Raw genomic sequence first — 19733 nt, 5'->3', positions numbered from 1 at the left:
CTGTCTAATACAGTTTATGTTGTACCAAAACAACGTTCAAACCAGAAATGGTTCATTTCTGCCATTTCCGCTTTGAATAAAGGGTTAACGAAGGAGATGGAAATTATTTTTTGAACGTTAAATCGATTGCAGAAAACCACTTCTTGATATCTCTTACCGTTGTTGCTCTGATATCTGTCAACATACAGACAGAGGGAAGGACATAGCCGCTCTGTAGACCTTCCGACACTTATGCATAGCATAGTGTCGAAGTCTAAAAATGTATATATGTGTTAATGTATTTATATTCAAGCATAACTCTAGAATACCTTGGGCAACTTGAGCCGAACCGGGTACATGTATGACTTACAATATGATTTACTACCTCGAAAAGAGTACTGCAGAATGAAGCACTCCTAGCCTCCCTTAGGTTTGGGGTAGGAAGCGAGTTACATTTATCAACAGGCCCTAACATACTATAGGGCGCTAGGAAAGTTTTGCAATACGACCTTACTTCTTATACTTTTATAATGTACTTTCCACAACACATTACACATTCCAGATTTAGACTGTGCGGAGGATGCTCTAACGGTTTTAGTCCAGTGCTGGCCAATACTCTGAGCAAACATTTGAACGGTGCGCTGGAGCGTTATCGTGGTGAAGAAACCATGTGCTCATCCTTGAGTTTGGGCGCAACTGCTTGAGAGTTGTAAGAACTTTAGGCAGACTTCCTCGGTATACACTTCCCTGTTACTGTCTTCTGTTTCTAAGACAACTCACTCGACAATTCCTTGCACACTAAAAAATACCGCCGCCATTCTCTTCTTCACTGATGTTGACTTTCGAACAGCCATGGCGGTCTCCTCACTTTCTAACACCCACACTTTGATTTGAGCATTCGACGGGACGTCATAGTAATACAGCCAAGCTTCGTCACCTGTCACAATACTGTTCACAAAGGAAGATTTTCCAATTTTAAACATTTTCAACATTTCATGGCACCATGAAACACTGTGTGCTATCTGCTCATCGGTGAAGTCATGTGGTATCCAAAGGGTACAAAGCTTTCTAACTCGAAGGAGATAGCAGAGAATAGCACGAACTACTCAAGCGTTAATGCCCAGGCATACCTCTATTTGATGCAATGTAACTCGTCTATCTGTCTCAAGCATTTTTCTTACTGCAGCAATGTTTTGCACAGTCACACATGAAGATGGCCGACCTGACTTTGGAGCGACCTCCAAGGTTGAAATTTCTTTTCTTAAACTCTCGGTACCAGCTAAATATCGTTGTACGATTAGGACAATCCTCTCCAAGGACAGGAGTAATTTCCTCTAAACACTGATCAACACTTGCAAAATTGTAGCTAACCGTGTGCAAAATTGTAGCACAAAGTTGCCCGATATTCAGTTTTCTTTTTACCATGACGACGTCTCTAGCTCTTTTCCCTAACACAGCTGAAAATCAACTGGCACTGAGACAATAACTAGAGCTTCTGCAGTGCAGATTTCGACCTTTCTAAACACGCGCTAAGTTGCAAACTCCTGTGCTGATCTATTATATTGCATTGCAAAACTTACCTAGTGCCCTGTGTATTAGACAACATTTCATAACTTAAAACAATGTTGGTTGCCTACCATCAAGGTAACACTTTAATTGAAATTTAGGTTGGGGCCGCGGTGGCTCAGTGGTAGAGCGTTCACGTCTGGTGCTAGGGGTACCGGGTTCGATCCCAGCCCCCGTCAAGTGAACTTTGTGGTGGACAAACACCGTGTGCGTGGGTTTTCTCGGGGTTCTCCCGTTTCCTCCCACTTTCTTCATTCCACCATTTCATTCATTACTCATCATCACCGTCTCCTTTAGCCTAACCGGCATAACCGTGGGACGTAAAACTCAAAGATTTCATTTCATTTCATTTTGAAATTTAGGTTTCTTTTATCTATTCTTTGAATTCTTTCTCGCCACGTTTCGATTTTCGGAAAGCTTTTCTCGTCTTGTCTCAATTTTCTCTCGTCTCGTTTTGCGAATTGTATGTACAAAATTTATCCCCTATTTGTTTTAAATTTCATCCCTCTCATGGCTTTCATCTCTTATCGTACGCGTTTTTGGCGTGGGTGATCCGTGTTTGCTTCCCGGTGGAAGCTCATTCGTTCGGATCCCACATAAAGCTGTTGCTCAACGCCTCATATAGCCTTGCTGCTGAGAGATACTCTAAACTGAAATCCAATGATGCAATGATCTAGAAGCTATCAGAGTCTTTCTGACTCACAACATATCCATGAAAGGTGTGATACAACTACATTTAAACCATGTTTATGTTTTTGAGTATATTTTATAATGACTTGCGGATCTTTAATCGTTGATAAATGTTTTTTTTTATTATGTTTATAGAATTACTTAATAAAACTATAGCTTTTATAATACGAATCATGCAATAGTAAAACACTGTTTGAGACCTAAGATTTGGGTGAACTAATGCTGTCCACGAGATTTGAAAAATTTCTTTTCTCGTCTCGAAAACGAGATGAGAATTGTAATTTATCGTTTAGTCTCGAATTGGAGCATATATTCTCGTCTCATGCCCAACAATATTCTCCCTGTACGACGAACGTGTATTTCAGGCAGGGGCAGTGTCAAAAAAAGTGTTGCTCGTTCTTACGTATTCTACCCACTTTCTTATTTTCAAATATTTTGCATAAACATTAATTTCTCCTGCAAAAAATATACAATCCAGCCACTATGGCCAGCTAGTGTTGCAGCTAAAACCCAATCAATGGACGACTTTTTTTTTTCGCAACCGAGAAGCTCACTCACTTTTAATGTCTTCGATATTAATACCAGAGATATAAAGTTTTGCAAAAAGTATTAACATACAGTTTTCGCTATGTATCGACTGTTTATATGATTCTGCTCTTGGGGACACGGTGACTCAGTTTTAGAGTGCTTGCCTCTTATGCATTAGGTCCTTGGTTCAATCCCCATTCAAGTAAGCTTGGGTGGACAATATTGTGTCCATAGGTATTTTAGGGGTACTCTCGTTTCCTCGCGCATTCTCATTCTACCAGTTAATCATCATTCACTTAGCTTAATCATCACTTACCTTTAGCCTAAGCCAGGGTTTCTCAACCTGGGGTCGCCGTCCCCCAAGGGCTTCATGCATGTCGTGAAGATAGGCGGAATATAAAAATATAACTAGAATCTAATATCAGAAAATATTTTTAAATAATATTTTGAGTTTCGTTCTGATAGGCATATTTTTATTTTTATACATTCTTTAAGAACAACAAAAAACAGGTCTAATTTTCAATAGGTGCATTATTTAAAAATCAATTTAAATGAAAGAGGTACGTTATAAAACTGATGTGAACTGCATATTGAAAAACCAGAAAAATATAAATTCAATCAAGCTGCATGTTGAAATACAATTAAAATTGAAAGCTAATGATAAACCTGAGCATAGTGTGATTTCACTAATGCGGCCATGTCCGGTTCAATCTTTGTGACGCACATTATCAAGTCATTTAAAATACACAATAACCTTTATTAACAACTGTCCAAGTTTTTAAAACCAAAATTAGGAAATGACTATATTTTTTTATCATATGACCCAAAATTAAGGGAGTTAATTATGGAGTTTTAAAATTTTCAAATGGCCTCCATTTTGGAACAGTATGACGGATCGGATTCGATATTTGTAAATGAATGAACTTACTAAATTTGATTTTTATCCATTCGGTTTTAGGGAAGTTACTATATCCACTATATACAAGAAATAGAAAAATGAAATGAAATCTTTGAGTTTTACGTCCCACGGTTATGCCGGTTAGGCTAAAGGAGACGGTGATTATGAGAGATGAGTGAAATGGTGGAATGAAGAAAGTGGGAGGAAACGGGAGAACCCCGAGAAAACCCACGAGCACGGTGTTTGTCCACCACAAAGTTCACTTGGCGGGAGCTGGGATCGAACCCGGGACCCCAAGCACCAGAGGTGAACGCTCTACCACTGAGCATACAAGAAATAGAGTCTACTATTATAAAAAATAGATGGATATCGTGAGATCTCCGCAATGGGTACATTAACAATCCAGCTTAAGCTTATTACAAACTAGAAATCATAAGAAGGTCGCTGGCAAAAGCATGTGATAAATTGGGTGTCGTGATAGAATTTAGGTTGAGAACCACTGGCCTAAAGGTTGATTTTGAGTTTAACGTTCCGTTCAGCAGCGAGGCTATATGACACGTAGACCCACTGATTAACGTGGAATCCGTACCACATGTACTCCCGCCGAGAATCGAACGCGGATCTCCCAAGCCAAAGACGCGTACGTTATCCGCTTAGTTACAATGGAGCTCCACTGGCCTAAAGGGTATAATCGTGGATCATTAACTTGAAAAGACTCTGTTGTGGTTTATTTTACTGTGTCTCTATATATTTTTATAACTAGAGGCGAGAAATCGATATTGAAGGATATCCAGTGTTTCAAATAACAATATTAAATATTTGTTGTTCCACAACGCTCATTATTGTCTCTATCTTAGTAATAATACCCAATTCATAATACGGAGATTTCATAAAAATGGTAAAAGAATGTATATTTTCGTTTGAATAAAAAGTTACTATTGTGCCCAAGCCTCCGTCCCGCTGTACAGCGTAGTTTAAAATATTCCTTAATTAAAATCTCTAGTTCTATACATTTAATTAATATATTTATTTATTATTCTGACTTTATCCACTAACCACTGCTGAATACATAATATATTTTTATAGTTATTCAAGGACATCAAAACAATCCCATCTGTAGCGACATCTATTAGCGTCAGATAGGTAAGTGATAGCGCACATAACGACATCTGTTAGCGTGATTTTTACTACTAGAAATTAGCTTGATGCACTTACAAGGAGAAGGAAGACTTTGGTAAATGAACTTCGGGGCCATTTTTTGCGAGGTGATAATGCACATTTAAAGAGTTAATATTACAAACTGGGAGAGCGCAATGGCAAAAATAACGGAGAAAAACCTTCTTAAACTTTTCTACTCGCTACATATATCGTACGACCCGCATATCTATCGAGTGAGGTTGGCAGAGTGAGGAAAATCTGCAACTCATGTGCAAATCGTCTCGGGTTCGATTCCGTTTCGAGTGAAACATTTTTTTTTGCTTCAACTAATAAAGTAGCCATTTGTAACTATAAGTAAAATATTAATTCACTATTTGTTTATAATGAATAAAACAATAGAAATTTTCAAAATTTGTGTAATAAATGTTCTTGAGGTTCGTATCTATATCTCTCAACAGTGTCCTAGTTACAAAGGAGTTGAGGGGGAAAGCCTCTTTGCTGATACTGGATCTTGCTATAATCAAAGTAATTCCCCCCCCCAATTCCCCTTGTAATTCGCATACTGTCAACAGATGTAGACACGAAGCGTCAAGAACATTTATTGCACAACGACCACGGTAACAACAATATTTACGGAATAGATTAAATTTTGTTGGTAGTAAAATGGAAAATTGAAAGATTTTACAAGTGATTTGAAAATTTCTACAAGTGATTTGTTTTATTCACTATAAGCATATGGTGAATTAACATTTTAGTTATAGTTACAAATGGGTACCTTATTGGTTAAAGCAAGAAAAGATTGACTCGAACGGGAGTCAAACGCAGGACTTTTGAACATGAGTCGCAGATTTTTCTCACACTGTCACGCCGTCACTTGATAGATTTGTGCGTCGTACGATTTATGTGGTGAGTAGAAAACTTTAAAAGGCTTTTCTCTGCTATTTTTGGCTATGGTGCTCTCCAAGTTTGTAATATCAACTCTTAAACGTGCACTACCGCCTCGCAAAAATGGTCCCGAAGTTCATTTACCAAAGTCTGCCTTCTCCTTGTTGGACGTTTGCATTTGTTATATAAAGAATACTCATCGTGTCCTTTGTCTTTATACAACCAACTTTCCACAACTCTTAAGCAGGGTTGTATAACATTCTAGTAAACATTGCAAACTTTTACTGCTTTTATTAAAGATCGTATTAAGATGTATTGTTTTATTACTTTCTTCAGCAACTTATAGTTTTTCTCTTCTATTTTTAGTGGAGGTGTTGTTCCTGGTATGGGGTATCCGACTGTGTATTGTCGTTAGAAAAGCTCCGTCGGAATTCAACGAGAGTAGATTTATCTCGATGGCCATTTACAATGAATTTCTCCTATCTGTCTTCCTCAATGTATCAATGTAAGTACTACATGTGTGTATATTATTAGTATACGTACTTTATAACTTTGCCATACAACTCAATCAATTTTGTTCTTCATCGGGAATTAAGCTATATCATCACAGTATATTAGATCCCTAGTCTCTAGTGCTCTCAACGGGTCGGATTGAAGATCAACCCGACCCGACCCATGACCCGAATTGACTGACACGACCCGATGACCCGAGTTAACCCGATAGACCCGACCCGACAACCCGACACGAGCTGACCCGATTGACCCGACCCGACCCGAGCTGATCCGACTGACCCGATGCGACAAGCCGACCCGAGTTGACCCGACCTGACCCGATCCGTAATCCGACCCGTCGGTTCGAGTCACGGGTCGGGTCGCGTCAACCAGACCCGTTTGAGACCACTAGGTCACGACACTTGGTGAACGCCAAAATGCACTCCCATTGGGAATTAAACCCGGACCACGTGTACCGAAGTCTTACATATTAACCACTAACTAGATCAAGCGGGGGATTTGTATATGCACCTTAATGAATATTTGGTAGTTTTGAGGTTTGGTTATTTCTTTTTGTAACTGATACCAGTGCCCGACGTAGGAGAAATTTATTTTTTTCTTGCTTTATTTCTATGTGACGAAATTTTTATTCATTTCAGTGTTCTCACCTGCTCGGACGGCAGAGGGTCTTCTCGGAAGGCAGTAGCAAGAGTCTCTTGGCGGAGACAAAAGGAAATCGTTTAACTACAATGATAAGGGTTGAGGAAACGGGAGAACACCTGTGAATTTTTTCAACCCTTCATCTTTCATTCCAAAATAGGTTCTTATGATTCCGGGACCCGCGCCACTTTGATTTTTCTTTCGCGTAATTAAAACGTATTTTACAGTATATATAGTTGCAAGTAAGAAGATATGAAGTTTGTAATTTAAAATTTAAAAATACAGTATGATAATTAATTATAAAGTACTAATTTTATTTCATCACTTTCAGCCCAACAAATGAAATTCAAACAATTCGCATCCTGGGTCTTGGTCATCAATACTGCGTCTTATTCTTTGTTTTGCACAGTCAAGTCTTGGTCCTGCATTTCGTAGCCTTGGTGGTCTTTCATGCTATACAAGAGCCAAGAATGCTTGCCTCATCGGTACAAACGAAGACCAAGTATGATTTTGATTATGGTCTTTCATAGTATACGGAAAGCAAGAAAATATGCTCATCGCTACTTCCTGATCACTAAAACAAGGCCAAGACCAAGATTACTATGCACTTCGTCTTGCATATCCAATCTTTATCTTATTCTTGTATCGATGTTCTTGGGCTTGGTGAAATAAAATGAAATATTCAGTTTAAAGTCCCTCGATTCTGCACCGAGGCTAAGGGATATGGTGACCATGAGAAATGAATGCAGTGGTGGAATGAAGAAAGTGGGAGGAAACAGAACATCGAGAAAACCCACTACACGGCGTTTCTCCACCACAAAGCCTACTTAGCACAAGCTGGGATCGAACCATGGACACCATGCACTAGAGATGAATTCTCTACCACTGAGCTACTGCGGCCGTGCTTGGGCTTGGTCGTCCATATCCAATCTTTCTTTTGGCCTTGCTTAAACAACTTCTAGTTTTGTTCTAAATCCCGACTCCATATTGGCGTAGATATTAATATTACAGTCGATTGGTAAAATCAGTCTTCCACATTTAAAAATTAAAGTACACACGAGTACAAAGATAAGCATTTACCATAAAAACACATATTGCAAGTGTTCAAAATAGATTTATGGCTTCTATAAAATCAATTGAAAATTGTTATTTTTAATTAGGCAGCTAGTGAAAAACAACAGCTTTCGACTCCAGCCGAGTTTAAGCTCAACCTAAACTCAGTTAACCAAAGTGAACTGACCCGATTGACCCAACCCGAATAACCGGACCCGAGCTGACCTGACTGACCCGACCCGACCCGACAACCCGACCCGACCCGTTTGAGGGCACTACTCGTCACCATACAGCGTACAATTCGCGTTTGATCGTCGGGATAATTCCTGAAGTTCAGATCTCACATTAAGCTGCGGGTCTACATCTTATATGGCCTCGGTACTGAAAAGACCGTTTAAATTGCAAATTTTCAATTCATTATTGTATCATCATTGTCACAACTGTAATACCTTTCAGTACAACTTACTTTCCAATTATATTTTGCAAATTCCCCCTCCCTTTCTCCGATTATAACCAATATTAATCTTGTCTCCTTTATTATTGCTAATACAGCATGTATCGAAAACAAAATGAGCATATGTCAAGAGTGCATTCAGACAAACTTCACACAAAAGAATAATATTCCTCACCTGACTACCTACAGGGAAGTCCAAAGTTAAAACTCCCGCCACCACCACCCAATACTGTTATTGTCTGTAATAAATGAAATGAAATGAAATCTTTGAGTTTTACGTCCAACGTTTATGTCGGTTGGGCTATGTCTGTAATAAACTGACAACATTACATGAGAAGGCATTTAATATCCAGCAATTTGCTAAGGGTGAGTTCACTCTTCAGATAAAACGAGCTTTCTGCTGATACACAGGAAAGAAAAGGGTTTTATTAATTGAACATCATTTTAGCACAGGCCAGTTGTCCCAGGGTATCTACCACCTTTGCGTGTTATTTCAACACCATAGGTGGGGTGTTGCGATTAACACAGGTTCCATGTTACAATTTTTTAACACAGATGGTACTGAATTGTGGGTGTTAAACAACTAGGTGAATAAAGAAGGGTGCGTGGAAATAGGAGCAGTACAACGATTCTCTCTCTCTCTTTCTCTCTCTCTCTCTCCTCTCTCTCTCTCTCTCTCTCTCGTTCAACGTTCCAATGCAACGATATGTATCAAACAAGCTTCCCCTGCCATCTACATGTACTTTTTCGAAATTAGCTACTTACATACTGTTCTATGATTCGATCCCAGTCCCGTTCTACCTATAATAAATCAATTTCACTGGATGTAGTTCTTACCAATGTGTTTGCCCAAGTTATCAATGTGCTTGCCTGATATTACAGCTACGTCCATACTATTATTTCAAACGTACATATTTTTTTCTGGTCATTCTCCTAGTTAAAAAAAAAAATTGGTCCTTTCGTCGAGCAAAGAAGCGTGCACACGCCCTTCCATCTATATAGTAAATATCTAGTATATAATAGTGAAACTTTGTATAAGTTGTAAATTTTGGTATATGAGCAAAGCTTAACCTTTTATATTTCAATTAAACATCATCCATCATTGGTAGACCCCAGGCTTAAACGGCGTACACGATATTCATATTTGCCAGTGCTTCGTGAACTTGAAGACTCAAGAATTATTGAAGAAGTGCCAAGTGTGGTCAACTTTTTTCCCTTATTTTGTGTGCCCAAAGGACATAGTGTCCGAATGTTTTACGATTGGTCTCCTTGGACTTCATTTTATCTGACCATACCACCTGCTACACTGCCGCGAGTGACACACCTTACTAATTTCTCTACGCCAGACGATTGTAGATTGGTCTCAGGGGTTGATAATAAATTGATCTCAAAGGTTTTATCATATGTCTTTAAAGGTTGACTGCCATGAGACATGAAATCTGGTCTCACATACATATCTTGTGTAGGCCACGAGACCTGTTTTCAGGTTTCACTACAACAACTGCTTCAGGAATTGAGGTCTTTATAAGTACCTCACCTCGTACTTGATAATATGGATTGAAATATTCGTTTGGCCTCAGAAAGTTGCAAAGTGATCGTAGCCCGTGGATTTTTTATGGTATGTGTTTACAATATAGAAGTAAACAAAAATCACAGAAATAATGGTAATTTTAAAATTTCGCGGCGTGGCCCCAAGCTAAGGAAACCACTTTACCCCCGTGGCAGTCAACCTAACTTTGTCTATATGTCAATATTCTGGTGGAGAACATGTTTTCTAGTTTATGCGAGTGCCTATGGGATGAGCCTTGAACCCTCTCATTATGAAGCGTTTCGTCAGAAACTACAGCAACATTTGCATGACTTACTCAAACATTTGGTGTACTATGGTTATATAGATATCATTAGCTCACAAGAGAAGTTGTGGCAAGTGTTGGACACCGACTTCTGGTAACTACTTCCTTCTAAACGAACCCGACAGGTGCACGCTGGGTATGTGGTATGAGTGGCGCCTGCCACTTAATTATATTTTCCTTTCGCCTATGCCAGTTTATACTGCAAGCTTTTTTCATATCTATTATTGCATTGTTTGTTTCATATTATTATTTGTCCTCAACTTATTTGTCGCTCTTTAATGCTTCAATATGTATGGAATACAGATGCTACGCCCATTTAAGTGGCAATAGTTAATTTTAAAAGACAAATAGTGTTTCAATGTAGCAATATAGTGAAGTTATCTATTTTGGCACAGAATTTCTAGAGGTTGCTTTTTTAATTCCGTTAGCATATCCATTTCATGTACTCGTGTAATGTGATAATCAAGCCGTGATATATATATATATATATATATATATATATATATATATATATATATATATATATATTGTTATTATAAACTTATTTGTCATGTACGGTACTTACCAATTACCAATGAAATTGTTCAATTGTACAATTTCCAACTGGAATATGTTTATACAGAAAACAACAAAATGAGCGAAGCCTTACAAGCAGGTGGCTCAATTCTCTCACTACGATTACAGGAAATTTAATACGAAGTAACGAAAGACGTATTAAATTTCATGAAAGCATACACGAAAATAGCTTTCTGAGTGTATGAATTTTCTGATAACCTTTACGTGAGTAAAAGTGCTGCCATCTGTTGCTCGTTTGTTAGCTATGTTCCTCTTCGTCGCCAACAGGATTTTATTCCTCGTAGCCATTTATAGATAATTTATCGGACATTTTATTACCCCTCATAAGAGTTTTGTCCTTTTATAAAAAAAGAAAGTGTTCTTGTAAAAGTAGTATTTGGCAACTTGCACTGCACCACCACAAACAGTTTTCTAAAGATGATTATATATATTAATCTATCTGTTAAATAAACTGGGATATTAATAAGAAACATTCGTTAAAGGTTACAATATTTATTTTTATTATTATTTTTGTTCAATGGCAATGATACCAAATTTTATGAAGAGTCTTAACAAAACACAGTACTAAACTATATAAAACAAACAACGCAAGCAACCTCAAAGAAGTTGTTTGGGCAACTGATTGCAACTGATTGCAACTTTAACTGATTGCAAAGATGTTGAATGTATTTCTGGTATGGTACTCATTCTTGCAGTAAATTTTGATGTTGCTGTGTGGTCATTGTCGGAACCTTGCTGACGTTCAGACATTGTAGCATCGTGTCCGCCAAGGGCTCGATAATGTAGATATGGAGATATAGGAGGCCAAGGCAGAAAGAATATACAGACTACAACATTACGGGGTACCTTGGATGTATGAGAACGTGCGTTGTGTTGCTGAAAAATGACGTTCCATAAATGTATCGAGATAAGTTCGGAGAATAGAATTGATAACATCGCGAATGTAATAATAGTTATACTGTGCTTACTAAAGACAAGAGGCGAGTGGGTTTCAAACTCATTGCTCCCTTACAATAATTCCAGAACACTTAAACTATCGATTGTTGAAAGCGAGTCCTGTGTAGAGTGTACGAACACATGCTCGAATTCCTCAGTCACTTGCACATCTACGGATACGTAAACTGACGTTATTGTGTCTAAGACAGAAACATTTCTTATAGCTGAACATCAGCGCATTTTACTCGCCTCACCATGAAGACTCCCCTGAAACCATTGAAGATATTCTTTGCGAGAACCAAGTCGAGGGAGTAATTGTTGAAGAGAAATACCGGGAAACATGTTCGTTTTTAATAGTCGATCTCGTAGTGCTCTGCACTAACATAGGAACTATGGTAGCTGTGATCATAGTAAAGTTACCGTTTTGTCAGAGAGGGCCGAACTATCCAATACCTTTCCATGCATCGTTGGCGCACTAAGGAAGAATATCTACTGTGGTGTAAGTTTCGATCTCCCACAAACACGTCACAATCCACGTGACAATTTTGTTGAATAGTTTGACCTGTCATAGTCGTATTGTACGCCTCACTCGAAGTTTCAGAATAAACGTTCCTCGGTGAGAACTACGTTCGTGATGTCGGAGAACCTTCTAAGCGATGGTAGGTGTAGGATGCCCTTACTGCTAACATACATTAGTAGGATACAGAGGCATTAAGATTAATATGCTGTGTACATACATAGAATCTATGATACGAATGTTGTTTTCAATAGAAGTATCGTTTCGTCTCCACTAATGTATACTTTATATGTATAGTTATCATATACAGATGGTTATCAATAAAATTGAAATAACTGAAGTAAATGCCACTTACCTGTTTAATACGGAATGGGACCACTGTTAGCCTACAGAATAGCTCTGACTTGTCGTAGAATGGAGTTAGAAGTAATAAATGTTTGTAGAGATTTATGTCATTCGCCATATATCATAGCACTCAGCTCTGTTAGCGCGTATAAAGAGGGATATCTGTTCCGCATGTTGAGCTCCAGAACTGATTACAGGTGCTCTATATTCTTAAAGTCTCAGGATTCGTTGCGCTAAAGAGTCTTTGGCGATGATAAGAGGTTTTGAAATTGAACCTCGACCGCAGATCTTCAGGTTGTGCAATTCGTGTCCAATTGTGAGTGTCCCAATAGGCTGGTTAGAATAACTTCAGCAGCCACCGTCAGCCTGCTCCAACCTACGGCACTGGATCATGTGATAATAGAGGAAAACCAACGCCACCGCAACCGAGGAGTAGCTATAAAATTCGGAGGGTTACCGCTACGGGCATCAGTCAGTCTTCAGCTGGTCAAGTTCCCTCTCCTAGTTTGCAGTGGTGCTCTGAGAGAATCTTATCCTAACCCATGCCTCTTAACTTCCAGTGGAAGTTTGCTGCCCTTTGTCCACTTAGTTTGCAGCGCAGTTCTGTTGGGAACTTAATCCTTCTCTTAGTTTGCAGTGGAGGTTTGAGAGATTCCTGGCCACAAACCACCAATCTAGTAATGGAGCTTTGTTGTTTCCTTTCCCGCTTGTTTACAGTGGAGCTTTGTTGTTTCCTTTCCCGCTTGTTTACAGTGGAGCTTTGTTGTTTCCTTTCCCGCTTGTTTACAGTGGAGCTTTGCGGGACTTCGACCTTTCTTTGTTCGCAGCAGAACTCTGAGAATCGTACTCCACCTCACTCAGCTTGCAGCGGAACTTTGTGAGGATTTTTCCCTCGGGATGCATACTTACCCTAATTATTAGTGGATTTTTACTTATATAGTGAAATTGTATTATACTATCTTATAACATGAAGTTTTATAATAAAACTGGTTGAGGAGGAAAATCTATTCCCATGTGTAATTGCTCCACCTTCTGCCTGCTTTAGCAGAATTGTACAATATTAATAGTATTGTAATTTTAAACAAAAGTACCATACCGCAGATTGAGTACTCAAATAAGTATTAGGAAGAAGTAATCATAATAAAAATCATGTAATGCTTTTTGACAGTTTTGAACTTCATCATTCCAATATGTTTAGAAAAAAGTCCATTATTTTCTTTTTGATTTATATATAACATGTCCAGTACACCTTTCTTTTTAGCAGGCAATGGTATGCTAATAAGCATAACATCGCTGGTCATGATGAAAATATTTTTCGTAGTGACTTTTAGTTTTACTCACTTTAGAGAAACATTTCTAGCTCACTATAAATTTTGTTAGCGCATAGTGTAGTGTAAGGTATTAAATTTGCCGTGGAAGGCGGAGCTGGCAATTTATGTCACGCGTGCATGAGTGATTGGCGGTGAAACGAGCCAGTCGTATTTGCCAGTGCAGCAGAAGACAGTTGACTGGCATCAATGGCAGAGATTCGCTTATGGTTTGTTGAACGCAAGCCTAAAACTGAAATGATACTGAAAGCACGAGAACATTAATACAGTAAAACGCCATTGACAGACAGAATTTGGAATATCACCACCTACACATCTAACAATTACAGCATTCGCGATAAATTCGAAGTCGACGAAAGAGTTAAAGATGTGCACAAAAAAGATCAGGCCGACCATGAACAGCTGCAAGTAATGTATCCAGTGCTGCGATGTTGCAACATACCAGACGATCACGGCAACAGTCAGTCAATTAGAGAGAGCGCAAAAGTAGGGTGGGCCGATCGAGTGTAAGACACATTCTGAATAGGGCAAAGTGGAAAGTGTACATTCTAAGACTATTACACGCGATGAATGAGGAAAACCCAGATTGAAGGATGAAGTATTATAAATGGTTTGAACAAATGGTTGGCGAAGATGCGAAATTTGCAAGAACGTTGTGTGGACTGACGAGGCGCAATTCAAACTTAACAGTACTGTAAACCGCCACAATTGTGTCTACTGTGCTCCTGAAAATCCTCACTCTCATGTGGACAGGGCAGTGAATGTACCAAGAATTGCTGTGTGATATAGTCTTTCATTGCGTGATGTGATTGGGCTGTTATTCGAGGATACCGTAAATGTTAGGTAAGGCGTGTCTTGATATCCTTTTCTCTTTTTTAATTCAACAAGACGGTGCTCATCTCACTACCATCGAGATGCCAGGTTATACCTCGATAAAACTCTACCTGGACGATGGATTGATTGAGGAGATCCTGTTGAGTACTCACCTAAATCTCTAGTCTGGACTTCTACCTCTGGAGAACCGTCAGGAATGAAGTGTATCGATAAAACCCAACAACAATCGATGAGATATATGAAAAAAGTCATAGCCATGTGCTGCTATTTCGCCAGATACACTAACAGCCGTAGTTTGGTATGCAGTTCTGCGCCATGGACGTTGTATAGAAGCTGCTAGTGTTCATTTCGAACCCATAACAGTAACCCTCTCTCAGTACCAAATATTGTCATGTCAATTCAAATTTGTCACGAGATTGGATTAACAAACAGTGAGTACATTCTAGGGTGACATATTAGGTAATCTTCGCGGCTTCCTTAAGATGGCCTAAATTTCTTAATACAGTCTCAGTTTAAGCCAAATTTTAACTAAACTGAAGAAAAGTAAAATTGTTGATATAATATTCAATAATAGTACTTGGTAAGAAGATTATTTGAATAAAACTATTTATAGAGTTGCAAGGCGATAGGTGGATTTTTTTAAAAGAAAAACAAAATTTAGATCTATAATATTCATACCTACCTAAACCTGCTTTATACGTTTTTTTAAGTTTAGCTTTCGTTTTCAGTACCGAGGCTCTATGCAACTTGGACTTACAGCTTACAATGAATCTGAACCACCGTAATGCATTCAAATGTTAATCTTCCATCGGAAATCAAACCCGGGACCACGTGCACAAAACATTTAAACGCTAACCATTTGACCATCGATAAGGGCGGTGTTAAGTTTTTTATTGTTATTATTTTCAAATGAAAAAATTCGTTGATCTTTCCTGTGAATCCTCCACTGCATTACGCAAGTCACGCAAAATAGGGAAAGTCAAATAAAGTACCATTGCACTTCCTTTATTTCTACAAAAGGTTAGTGTGCTGTGAATGTGCTGGAGACAAGATAATGAACCAAGGAAAATTTATAATTATAGTCGAACATATGAACCACCATTACTTCTACTGAAAATCGAACCCAGGTTTCCAGCACGCGAGATATAACTACAAGTGATAACTGTTTAGTTAAAGTGAGATAAAATTGGTGTAGATTTATTGTACGGATCCATACTTAAATTCATTGCATTTATACTTCTTTTTCAGTAAATGGACTCTCTGTATCTTAAACAATATTTTTTGGGGTGTGGACTTGCTTTCCTCTGTACAGATTCAACTTAGGAGGGCATCAGTGTATGTACACAATAAGAACTAGTATGCAACAAATTCTAATCAACTCGTGCTAGAGGGCCGCTAAAAATCACGATTCCTATCTAACCAAGTCAGAACAAAATCGCAGCAGGGGGGAGAGTCGTAAGGATGAGATGCGTCCGTGGGGAGCAGAAGCGTCAGCGAATATTGGTGTAATGCAGGAACGAAAATACTGAAAAACACTGCACATGGCACAAAAACACTTACCTTATGTGTTGAATTATGTATTCGTACGTTACTAAAGACTTTATAGGTAATATCTCTATATGTTTTCATAGGTTGCATATTTGCGTTTTATAGTAACGTAACATATTAGTAAGTAAATTTCACAATTATGTGGATTCGTTAACTCTCGGGCACCTTCTATAGTTGCTCATCTTGAGATAGTATACTGACTTCAGATATTTTAGTTCACTTCATTTTGTATATTGTGTTTCTAGCTCCCTTATGGACGAACCCGATCTTAACAGGTTACACTTTTATTAAGATATATTTACATAGATATGCATCTCATAGGTAAGAACACAGCATATTTAGATAATTCATACACGGATACATTAATATATTTTTACAAATGGGTTCTGTACTATTTTACAAATATGTGAATTCGTACAGTAAATCTATACCTTAAACTTCTTGTGTAATCATAGTATTCTGAGAACTATGTAATGAAATAAGAGACAGTTGAAGCACAATATTCAGTAACTTCATATTTAAACATTTCATGAATCAAAGATAGACAAGAGAGTTCGGGACAAGATGACTCCACATCTCAACCGCATGTTTCGATCTTCAATGTAGTGCAATCATGTCATTTAATACTTCTTTTTGGATCTATTTTACTTTATACTACTATTTTATAATTTGTAGACGTACCTGGTGTCAACAGGTTAAAAGGGAGTTACCGTGGCCTCGTATTTCTCAACCTTTTTGGCCTTAAAATTTAGATTTCGATTAGCTGTGTCCAATGGCACCACTTTTGATTTCTGGAACTGAGCGCTTCAAGGTCAAATTAGGAATCAAAAAGTGGGAACATTTGAGCAATGTGGACCGGTGACCGACTGGGACGAAATAAGTGTCATTCGATTCGTATTCACACGTACATAAATAATTGATATTTCATTTGCTCGAAAATTAACGAAAATCCGGGATTTTGAACAATGTGGATCAGTCACCAACTAGGACCAAATGGATGTCATTCGATTTGTATTCATACGTATATGACTGATTGATATTCCATTTCCCCGACAATTCTATTTTGACCTCGAAAATTTAAGATTTTCGTTAATTTTCGGGATCAAACTAGAATTGTCGGGGAAATGAAATATCTATCAGTCATATACGTGTGAATACAAATCGAATGACATTCATTTTGTACCAGTCTGTCACTTGTCCGCATTGCCCAAATAGTCCCATTTTTTTATTTTTGACCACTAATGTGACGTAGAAGCGCTCGGTTCCAGGTTTTAAAAGTGGTAACATTGAACGCAGTTCATCAAAATCTAAATTTCAAACACAAAAAGTTGAAAAAATATGTGGCCATGTAACTGTATTTTAACCTAATTTTAACCGTGTCAGCATAGCGAATACTTTTGATTACTTTGTATCGCTTGATTCAGAGAGATTCGGGCATACTTCCGCGCCATTTTGGTTGTAGTTTGTTCTGTGACTAATGAACGTTATTTAGTAGTACATAATTTAATACAAACTCAATCTTTAAAAGACCCGTGTGCGTGGGTTTTCTCGGGGTTCTCCCGTTTCCTCCCACTTTCTTCATTCCACCATTTCATTCATTACTCATCATCACCGTCTCCTTTAGCCTAACCGGCATAACTGTGGGACGTAAAACTCAAAGATTTCATTTTTCATTTTCAATCTTTAAAATAAAACTAGTGCAATAGTCAAGTTTGCGTGAGTGCTGCGACCATGAAATTAATAACCACGTTAGTGGTTGAAGAAGAAGAAACATGGACAAAATGCTACTTGGTAGCTATTTAAGTAATATCAATCGTATAGCGAGTGCTATTGTATTTCCAGAAGCAGAACTACACTATCTGGAAAGGAAACTGAAGAGTACAGTAGAAAAAATGCCTATTGATCAGTTAAAAGACGTATGGTTTGCCAAATTTCAGCACCTGACAGCTGATGAAATCCTTGCAGTGTTTGAATCTGAAGATGAAGACAGAAGTGGGACTATCAGTTTCGTGAAGTTTAAAAGTTTGCTTCTCCAGAAGAGGAGCAACCAACTCGTAGATAACAAAGTAAAAGATGCTCTTAAGACTCTTGGTGTGCTTCGTGGGGGAAAAGTAAACTATACACGATTAATGACATTCATGGTAGTTGCAGATAATTTACCGGTAAAGATAGAAGATTTTTCATTGAAGATGAAATTAACCATAAGGGACAGTCGGATAGAAAATTGAATGTGCCGCTTTATCTATGTTTATTTCTTGGCACACAACAAATTCTTCTGTTTTAGTGATCCATTCTCCGTACATATGTTCTAATATGTATCTTTACTGTATATTGTCTGTATGAAGAATCATATAGATCCAATATGGATCAAATATTATTGATCCAAATAACATTCGTTTTTGGTTAATAGCATTCTGTTGGGCATTACTTGAGCAAACGGTTTTACCAATTTTGACATATTTCTTACATTTTCAAGTTAGGTTAGAGCTGTCTTACATAAATCGCAAACGTCTATTACTAACGTACGAACCGGAAATTCCCATAGTCTATTTCTACCCAGTTTGCATTCTTGTATTCTGCCACCTTCGCTTCAGTAAATAGTTAAATACACATACAATACTTTCACTACCATTCAAAATTAATTTCAATATGCTGTGCACAAATTACTTATATTCACACTCTCATTCCTTCACGAAAAATGTTTCACATCGTATTTTGCCTATAAATTTTCTATTTGGTACAACCATCTGCTCGAGTGAACCCTTTTGTTGTTGTTTCTGTAAAGTTAACACCCAAAATAACATGTAGTGTCATTGTAGTAGAGAAAGTAGATATGAACAATAATACTTTCAAAGCAGTGATGCCAACCCATGGGGAAAAATCTCAATTTGTAACATTAATTTTTTTAAAGGGTTAAGTTCCAAAGTTGGGCGTCCGTTTCAAGCAAAATTTTTAAAATTTACAGGAAATATATGGATAATTTGATCGTTTATGTGCTTAATAATATATAAGAGTGTCGAAAAATCTGTTTATTTGTTATATATAAGCGGTTATAAACATGGGACTATACGGCGAGCGGAGGGAACTACTTGGCGCAAGGTAACCGAATAGTTGCATTGTGGAAAAGAAACGAGCATTTATGTTATCAACATGGCGAATGTACAAGGGAAATAAACTAACAGTTTTAACATTTGTGAAGCAATACGTTCATAACGAGAAAAATTTATTAAAAGTTTGTGAAGAGCACGGATTAATGAACCTAATAAGAATTTGCAGAAAGTGTGGAAAGGAGATAACAGCGGAAAAACGTGGCGAAAGCGGACGTCTAACTTCGGAATAAATGCCTTTTTCAAAATAGAGATACAGGGAATTTTACTAATAAAACTCCAACTGACCAAAACAGAATATATAATCTAAAAATATACAGATGGTG

At 37.8% G+C, this 19733-nt stretch overlaps 1 protein-coding gene across 1 annotated transcript in view; it reads left to right on the top strand.

Moving 5' to 3' along the window:
* Positions 1–19733, top strand: part of LOC145666031 (putative G-protein coupled receptor CG31760) — an 869795-nt gene that overhangs the window by 742867 nt on the left and 107195 nt on the right. Inside the window, exon 8 of the mRNA XM_081733134.1 lies at positions 6071–6209. Within this exon, the coding sequence (XP_081589260.1) occupies positions 6071–6209 (139 nt within the window). The remainder of the gene's footprint in view (positions 1–6070; positions 6210–19733) is intronic.

Source organism: Thermobia domestica, chromosome 1, assembly GCF_964235325.1.
Source record: "Thermobia domestica chromosome 1, izTheDome1.hap1.1, whole genome shotgun sequence".
NCBI lineage: Eukaryota > Metazoa > Arthropoda > Insecta > Zygentoma > Lepismatidae > Thermobia > Thermobia domestica.
The sequence above is the reverse complement of the archived record's forward strand: the minus strand, read 5'-3'. Positions and strand labels throughout refer to the sequence as shown.